This window comes from Egretta garzetta, unplaced genomic scaffold (genome assembly GCF_000687185.1).
Source record: "Egretta garzetta isolate BGI_Z169 unplaced genomic scaffold, ASM68718v1 scaffold79, whole genome shotgun sequence".
In the NCBI taxonomy this organism is placed as follows: Eukaryota; Metazoa; Chordata; class Aves; order Pelecaniformes; family Ardeidae; genus Egretta; species Egretta garzetta.
In genome coordinates, this window is record NW_009260791.1 from 2,960,725 (window position 1) to 2,970,374 (window position 9,650).

Sequence of the window (9,650 nt, forward strand, 5' to 3'; positions counted from 1 at the left end):
GGTCACACCCGCGGGCTGCAGGGCTCTCCCCGCGGGGGTGGAGGTGGAAGGGGATTTTCGGTATTTTACCGGGCCCTGGCAGCGGGGGGAGACTGGCCTGCGTGCTAGCTAGTGCGCTCCCTGGCACGTCTCAACCACTTCTCTTCATGAATCACGTGGAACCAGAAAGCTGCTTCAAGCTGTCCTCTTGCTAAAAGAATGAAATGGGGGGAAAAAGGGAACGTTTTGAGGGAGCAGGGGGATCAAAGGGAGAGCAGCGAGATGGGCTGCGTGCGGAGGAAGCCAGTCCCTGGCCAGCGTTCTGCCTCTGCGCTTCCACCCAAACCCATACCCACCCCAGCGCCAAAGGCTTGGCTCAGCCCACAGCGAGACATGAAGCCTTTTGCCTCTAGGGCACAGACTGTAATTCAGGTCTAGGCCTGAGGGAGGAGAGGGAAAAAAAAGATAAAAAAGGACATTGTACTGTCTTGCTCGAGTATTTTTTTAGTGCCCATCACCACGGTGAGTAGGCGGTGAGCTACGAGTTGCAGCTTGTTGGATAGCCTAAGGCACAACTAAGTTACACATCCAAAATGACGCGCAAGTGCTAACTGATCAGTCCTCCAGGCTCTCCAAGACCCACGGGTGTTGGTCACTGCTTGTCAGCTGAGGCACAGGGAGAGAAAAACACCCATCAAAGCTGTATGTAAACTAGAACCACAGCCCGTGCTGGAAAGCACCACCATGAGGTGTCTTCTCAGCTGTTCCACTGCACCTTCCTTGGGGCTCTCATCAGTTAAGCTTCCACTCTCTCTCTCCCTGGACTCTGGCAGCCTGGAAAAGCCAGATTTGCCTTTTATTAAACCAGGGGGTTCAATCTTCACATCTCCTACAATCAAGTCAAATTTTGCCATTGATTTCACCAGAGCGAGGACCACTATGAACCTTTATTTCTCTCACAGGATGTCACCTCACACCCCTCTGCTTCCAAGCCCTAAGGCACAGGCTATCTCTAGCTCCACAAAGGGGTTTTGGGCAGACACACATTTTTTTCAACTGTAATGGTCCCACCATCCACTTTCCGGCCCCTCATAGGCTCCCTGAGCTGCCAGGACCACATGTTGAACATGCTGCCCTGGAACATGGCAATGGAGGAAGAAGGATGCAGCGATGAGCAGGCACGCCCTGTGGGACAGGAGCTGGCAGACACTGCGGCTCGCCAGCTGGGGTTTTGGGCATACACACATTTTTTTCAACTGTAATGGTCCCACCATCCACTTTCCGGCCCCTCATAGGCTCCCTGAGCTGCCAGGACCACATGTTGAACATGCTGCCCTGGAACATGGCAATGGAGGAAGAAGGATGCAGCGATGAGCAGGCACGCCCTGTGGGACAGGAGCTGGCAGACACTGCGGCTCGCCAGCTCCAGCTGAAACGGGCTCGTGAGGCACTAACCAATCTCTAGCAGAAGTGGTAGTGTTTCTCCTCATGTCTTAATAGGTGGGCTTGCTTAACAGAAACAACAAAGGGAGGAAAGCTCTGGCAAGCAGGACTTTAGGAACTGGCACGAAAGAACAAGCTGACAGAGTTCACAGGGGTCACTGAACCTCAGCCTACTCACTGCATCGTCCCTGTAACAGATGTTCCCAGGGTTCCCCCACTCGCTCACTGGTAGAGAGCTGACCAGCAGAGCTGTTCAGAGCTCCCACTGAGCAACAGAAAAAACAACAACACTCCATACGTTCCTGCTGTGTGGGAAAACTGTGCTGCAGCTTCCAGAGGTATCCACCACACATCTTCGGTCCCTGAGAACAGGGGCTCCGATCCAAGCGATCATGTCTTCGGTCTCGAGCAAGCACCAGGGCCAACTCTCAAACCAAATGGCTCCTGAGGTTACAGAAGCACTTCAGTTTCCATTTAAAGGGAAAAGCACACTCCTGATCGTCATGGCTACTGCTAAAGGAGACAGAACTAGAATGCAAAGAAAAAGTATCTAAGGTGGTTTGGTTTTTTTCAAATCCCACAACAGAGAACAAACTCATCATTCTGAAGTACCGGGCCAAAGACTTTTTACTTGTGATTGGCCTCACTGAAAAAAATTAAATGAAAAACATTAGAAAGAACTAGATGTTTATTACTGAATGGCAGCTTGTGCTGTCATCTGAGCGCAACGGCTTCTGAAAGAAGGTATTTTAAGAACATGGATTAAGAACTTGAGAATATTAGAGGGGTTATATGGGTAGGGGGGCTGGGGGAGGGGGAAATAGGGCCAAGCAAGTAGTTCAGGTCATCTTAGGTCTCTTTCTACAGGTAAACTGCATTAAGCTAAACTCCACAGCCAATTTAGAGCAGACCTACAAAGGCCAGACAAGTTTTTAGCCTTGGCTTTGACAGATACAAAAGGGTTGCAAGTTGCATGTGTTCTTCAATCAGGTTTTTCTTTTTTAAACTAGAAATATTTGGGACAGCAAGGCTAGTATCCCCTGAATTTGCTGGTAAATTCCTTGGAGATGTAGAGAACTAAGGAAGGAAAATGCTTTGGTCCTCAATCAAAAAAATCAAAGAGACTTCACCCTGAGCACGCTCTGCCACCTTAGCAGCTCACATGGACTGTTACCAAAATTGTCACATTCCTGTTCCATTTTTGTCATGCAGACTTCGTTTTCTAGGGGAGCAAGAGACTTCAATCCTACTAGTTCTTCCATTGCACAGTGTCTTTCAGGAAAAAGAAGTCAAATAAAACTTCAAAAAAGAAGTCAAAGAAAACTTCACTAACAGAGAAAAAATAAAAAAATCTAGCTTTAAAAAAAAAAAAAAGAAAAAGAAAAAAGAAAAAAAAAAAGAAGAAAAAAGAAGAAAAAAGGCCCAACTCTTTTCCCAGGCTCCTCTGGGCACTGCAAAGACACAGGAATGGGCACAAGTCTAGCGTTTTCCCTTTGCAGGAAACCCTTGCAAGTCACACTAAGAAGGATTAAAAGGAAAAAAAACCCAGCCACAGTACTAAGGGATTCTCAGGTAACTCTTCTGTCTTTTAGGGACTTTCCTTTTTCTGCCAGTTATCTTTACTGAGTCTAAACAGAAACACCAAGGAGAGCTCACCCCAGCAATGACATGGAGGGACAAGAGGACAAGAGCCTGTTAGCATTCCTGGAACAGACAGCCTATTAAAAAAAAAAAAAAAAAAAAAAAAAGAAAGAAAGAAAAAAGGGGAGGGGGGTGGAGAGAGAGAGAATGAGAGAGGAAAAAATCCCACCCTGGGCCTGCACATTGCAGCTTACCGCCATCTTGATGTCCTTGATGCGTGCCGATGGCATGGAGGCGGCTGGCACCAGATCAGCCCAAGAGAAGGAATGAGAGGCCAATGGAGATTTATGTGAGGAGAGTGAGATGGACAAGGTAAAATTGTCAGGAGGAGTTGTTAGAAAGTAAAATATATTGTGACAATTCCACTCCTGCCGTTCATCAATAAACTGACAGATCATTTAGTGTCAATTAGGAGTGATAGATGGACAAGTCCCCATGATCCTGGGCCAAAATTAATGGCTGGGAGGGAGAGGGTGATTGAAAATGACGGCTGACATTGAGAGGAAAGTCCTGAAGGTCCCCAAGGGGCCATTACTTGCCTCATTCCCTTGCAGATCAATGCAGGGACAAACCCAAAAACAGACACTTCAAGACAAAACTTAATCAGACTTCCTTTTCTTTCTTCTCCTTCTAAGTTGTGCCCCCTCACTTGGCAGCCTTGATCCTTGTGCCTATACTCTTCACGTGATTGAGGACATCCACAGATGCCTGCAAGATGCAGAGTGAGGCTGCCGTCTTCCCTGCAGCTGGGAGCGTGGCTCTGCTCCTAACACAGCAGTGTCACAAGGAAGCCCAGCCTGAGATTTACCTCAACACTGCTGGACTGGGAGTAGAGGGCAGAAGCAATGACACAAGCTTCCCCCTATCATGTCAGATAGAGAAACCCATGAGCACTTTACTACTCCCACTTGCAAGACAGAGATGGCTAGTGGTTCTATAAACCAGGCACTCTCAGGGGTCATTTCGTATAGATACAACACAGGATAGTTTAAGCCCATATTTTTGAAACAGGAGGTTTTTAACTTTACTTGCCTCTAGAGACCTTGAATCATAAAACCCCTTAATCTCTTAAATAACTTTCCTCCAGCTCCAGGGTGCAATCTCACCATTGCCCACCCTCCAGAGCCCTAAATGATATCTACACAGAGGCTGGGTTACCCTGCTCTAAAGGTCACTCTGACTGCATCCCCTTCCTTCCTACAGCCCCTTAATATTCACCTTCTTGTTAAATGCATTCCTGGACACTGTACCACCACTTCTGTTTCAAAATATTTCAGCATGGCCATTTTCCTAAACAAGCCTTGATTACTACACCTCTGTATGACCAGTCAAAAAAGAGAAATTTCAGTTGTAGCTGGAGCACCTGTTGCTAAACTGCTGTGATCTCTGTAGAAGAAAGGAGGTACACGTGCAGGCACTGGAAGGGACTTCCTACTGAAAGCAGCACTTGCATGTGCTTGCAGGGCCACCTGAAATAAGCTGTGTTTATTCCACAACAACCCCAAGCTGCTGCCTGCAAAACTGTAAGAATGTTAAGGGGCTGACTGCAAGACCAAAAGGATCTGGGACCCAAGTAAACTGGAAGTGTCCCAAGAAGCAAAGAAATAAGATACTAAGAGGGAGAAAAACGGAAGAAATTCTGTAAGGGAAGTCATATAGATGAGATCAGCAAAAGCTGGAATTAAACAGATCCCAGAAGCACCTTGTCAAATCCTCACCAGTATGCAAAACCGAGTTCCTTTTCCTTTTCCCATTGGCAGGTACTTTGTGTTTCTTCCTTCTGATGCATGAGATAACCTGACAATAAACCTCTGCTTTGCTTGTCACAAGTGTCAACACTGATGTCATTAAGGACATCAGCACAGCGTTCAGAATGGCACTTGGGCTCCATCCAGTGGTTAGAGAGCTGCTTCTGTAGCAAAACCAGCTGTAATTACGATTATTTATGTAATCTCAGAAGGGTACTAGGCCCCAAGTGGCTGCCTTGGTTCTTGGCTGGTCCCCTTTCCTCTAATATTGGGGCTAGAATATTGCTGGGGCAACAGTGGGACTGCCTCTTCTCATAGGGAGTGATTCTCCTGTCTGAGTACAAATATAAATAAATACAGCAGATTCAGGTGCAGAAGGCCCCACCAGTAAGGAAAAAAGATTCTTCCATCACTACTTTGCACCATTTATTTGCTGACTGGAGAGGACAAGCCCGAGGGTTTGCTCAGATGCTTACCTGCAGTCCTCATCATTATCCAGATTTACAAAATGGGACTCCTGGCAATGACAGCTGTTCCACAGAGGTACTGGGAGTCCAAAGTAATATTTCCACGCTTGACTTTTGAAAGCTTATCAGCAAAAGACAGCATTTTGATAGTTCTCGGGAATGTAAATATTTGACACTTGTAAATGCTATGGGAACTCATGATAAAATACTTTATCTTATTTGCACACCACCTGTGCGAATTAATTTCAAGACTAATTACAGGTTGGAAAACTTTGAGGGCCCTCCTCCTCTTCCTATCTTACGACAGTCTGAGACAGCAGTAGTCTGATGGAAAGAGTCAGCAAGATGGTGAGAATATTTGCAAGTTTGGCTATGTATGGCAAGAGCTGGGCAGGTGAGGGACTAAGAGGGAGCAGCAAAGGTAGAAAAATGGAAAAACAGGCTGCAAATTAAATTCTACTCTAACACGTGCCAAATGGAGACACAAAGAACAATTTCAAGTGATCATTTCACACTGATAAAGACTCTGAACTAGAAATATAGCAAAAAAGAGTTTAAGTATCCCTGCAGGAAAAGCAACAAGTGTGCAGTTGCAACTGGCTGAATCTCTCAGAAACAAAGCTAAAAGCTTAGACCTCATATGGGGAGAGAGTAACACATAAACAGCTACAAGATCATTTCACAAGTGGCTGCAGCATCCCATCTGACCCACAATCTCTTTACACAACACAGACAATCTAACTGTAGCCACTCTGCTCATCCTTCTTTTCTAAGTAAAAAAAAAAAAAAAAAGTCACAGATTTTAACACTGTCAGTTCTGAAAACCAAATTATGTGAAGCAGCACAACTCCCAAGTGTAGGCTGTTACACTGGCATAAAAGTACTTATACCTACATCAGATACATTAACAGAAGTATGTTATTCTAACTACATCTACACTAGTGCAATTGGAGCAAGTTAATGTGATGGGTTTCCAAACTGAGTCAAATTGGTTGAAAAGCTGTGGGGAGATAGAGCCTGAGAAAACAGAAACAACAAAGCTACAACAACATTGGTATGACATCAGCCGATGACTCAGACTTTTCACATGAAGGCTTTACTCTGGGATATGTCACAAAGACAGCCTTACAGGCCAGCATCTCAGACTTTTTTTAAGGGCAAGAAGGAGAGAGAACAGCTTGGGGAGAATACACAGCTGAAGGAAAGAAAAGACAGGGGAACTAGCTGTACAAAATCCTTGCACCTCATATGACTAAAGAAAGTCAGAACAAACCTCCCTTCATAAAATTTATTCAATAAAAGCTCTTAATACAAATGAAAAGAATGCTGTCAGATATGACATGATATCATATGCACAACTGAGCAATCTTCATCTCATGTCCCACTGTGCAGGGTCTCACAGGTAGAAAGGTCTGCAGCCCTCCATCTCCTGTTCTGCTTCTTCAGCTGAATTGCGTCCAACCTCATAGGAGCATTTACCCCAGACACCTGCTATATCTATAAACCATGCAATTGGGATGCTGGAGAAGCACCACTGATAGCTACTGCTCCAAATCTATCAGATGAGGCTAATGTCAAACAGTGGAAAACACCCTGAAGTAGCACATTGCACAGTGCTGTTACATTGGGAACCTGTACACTGTCCTTCAGGGCACATTAGGCACAGCCCTGAATAAGAGTACTAGCTCCAATCCAGTCCTTCACCTAGCTAACTATTACATAATTTACTTTTCCTAAACAATGCAATTCACCCTTGTTCTCTGCTATCACATTTCCATAAAGCTTCTGCTTGGTCCTACAAAGATCCAGGATCAACTGGTGGCAATTTTTTTATAACCCTGAGGTGAATGCATCTTTGCAATGGCAACTTCTAGCTGCAGCCAGCCTATGAAAAATAATGCCATTATCAGAGTTTAACTGGAGAGGAACAGAGGAAGTTCAGTCTCCAGATTTTCAGCTGATTTATTCTTCAGAGACAAACAGAGTGATAATTTTCCCAGAAAAGTACTGTTTTCCAGAAAAGCTACCTCAGAATATAGACCATCCTTCTCACCTCCCAAGAAATACTGACTGTGTAACGGGTTTCTGGATGTCCTCTCCCATTCTCAGCATTCCAGGAAAGAAAATACATAATTTTTCCATAGATCAGAGTGCTTCTAAAGTATATGTCCAGACACATACACTTATTACAAGCCTTAATGTCTACAAGCAATCTCACACCACACCATGACTGAGCCCTTCAGCTCTGTGAATAGCAAATAAAACACCACGGTAACTTTACAGCTTGAAAAATAATAAATAGCTTGAAACCAAGTAATGTCCTCCCAGCCTGAACCGTCCTTTAGTTTTCATACCTATTCTATCACCATGTCCACATATTTCCTTTCCCTTATGTGTCCTTCATAAGCATCAGGCTTCTCAAACTACACTCTACAATTTGTATACTTTTTTCCTCCCATCTCTTCTCACTGACCATCTCTATTATCCCATAACCCCATACACATATAAACATTGACAAATTTCACCTTTACTGTCTAGGCTGATCACTAAATCCTGAACTGTTCATTGCATTCTTGTCAGTGGGGCACTGTCATGTGTCACTCTCCTGGAAAGGACACAACCAGTCAAACAATCCCCTCCCAGCTCCTGCATTTGACATGCTCATTACGTTCTTGGCTCCTTCCCAGTTACTGTACCAGGTAAGGAATACACTGCTTCTGGCAGACAGCAAGATCTTCACAGTTCTGAGCCCTGCCAGGCCAATTTATAAAGAGCATTAGCCAGTGGAACCAAGCAAGAGCTATACTTCAAATGGTTCAAAGGAGTTACAATGATATTGGACACATAGGCCATATACAAGATCCAGAAAAACTGTTCCAATGGCTGTGACAGTAAAGCCCAACTAGTGATGTTCACTTAATCCATGCCTAAGCCCCTCTTAATAAAGAAAGAGGTAAGGACTCACTTGGTAGGTGCCAGTACAGGATCATCTGCCCAGCCTCCTTGCCGGCGCGGGGGTTTAGGTGGTGGACCCTTTAATAAAGAGAAGAGACATGTTACAGCCAGCTCCAGTCAAGGCAAAGTCAAGCCAAGTGAGACACCAGGTCCACACATACTAATGTAACACTTTACCAAATAATAGATGGAGAGATAGTGTTTAAAATGTTGTTTACTCATAAAATAAAAATAAGACAAATATTGCAGGACAGGTTTTTAAGTGTCTCTGTGAGCAAAACGTGATCACAAATCAGTATCTTGATATGTTTCAGATCTGTGTGCCTTTGACTTGCCCAGGACACATGGTAGAGTAGCAGACTGATCCACAGAGGATGCACTCTCCTGGCAAAATACGGTTCACTGGGAACTCGTTCCTTACTGCTGCCCACATCTCAGTGGGAGGTATCACGTTACATGCTTCCTAGGGTACAAGTCAGCTCGTTTTAGACATCTTGGTTTAGATGAGGAACTGTTCCTAAAAAGTGTCTGCTTTTGTCCACTGCCTAGAATAGGAGGTTAGATGCCAGGTTCTGATACATGCAGTCATACCAAACACCTCTAAAGTTAGCTGAGATGAAGCCCAGCACTGCCACCACTGAAACACTAAAGGGGAAGCTCATCCGAAGCTTAAAGACACTCCCTGCTATTTTCTTGCATTGTCTTGTGCGGCACTCTGCCGCGCAGCAGGAGAAAACAGGAATTCAGCTTGGGGCTTAAGATGGGAATTTTCAAAGAGCAGGGCCACAATTTCCAACCGCATGGGAGCTGCCTGTTGCCTTTCGGAGTTTTGGGCTCAGTTCCCCCTGCCTGAAGCACCTCATACAGCAGCAGCTTCAGTGTTTTGCACGACAGGCAGTGGTGAAAGCAGAGTGGCAAAATTAACTCAGTGCATGAATGCCAGCTTATATAGCTCCCAGTTGATGGTCCCCAGTAAGGGAAGATGGGTTACAGGGATCTCTGAAGGGACCATCATGAGAAAGGATGACTGGGTAAAAGGTGTCCCATAATGGGGAAAAATGGTAACTGCAGAGGAGACTAAGCTGGAGCAATGGTGGGGAAACAGGTGGCTCCCACAGCTTTCATTAAGAAAGGGAATGAGCTGGGCGACTCCTGAGGATTTTTGACTTGACAGAGGGGACCTTGCATGTGTGGTGGGGTCAACCCTCAGCCAAAGCCAAATTACCTCTTGCCACAGACGGGGAAGGGGCTGAGCTAACCCCTGATGGTAGGGGTCTCCCATGTTTATTTCTTGAAGCAGAAGCATTGTTTGTGAGTGTGGGAAATGAAGAGAGCCTGCCAGGGGCAGCAGCTGCCTGCTGCAGGGAGGGGGCACGACCCTGCATAGCTCCATGATAGGAGCAAAAATAGTCTTCCT

General features: G+C 45.3%; 1 protein-coding gene across 1 annotated transcript in view; it reads right to left on the reverse strand.

Moving 5' to 3' along the window:
* The window catches only part of IFT43 (intraflagellar transport 43), a 49,626-nt gene that overhangs the window by 21,251 nt on the left and 18,725 nt on the right, over nucleotides 1-9,650 (reverse strand). Inside the window, exon 4 of the mRNA XM_035902027.1 lies at nucleotides 8,244-8,311. Coding sequence (XP_035757920.1) covers nucleotides 8,244-8,311 — 68 coding nt within the window. The remainder of the gene's footprint in view (nucleotides 1-8,243; nucleotides 8,312-9,650) is intronic.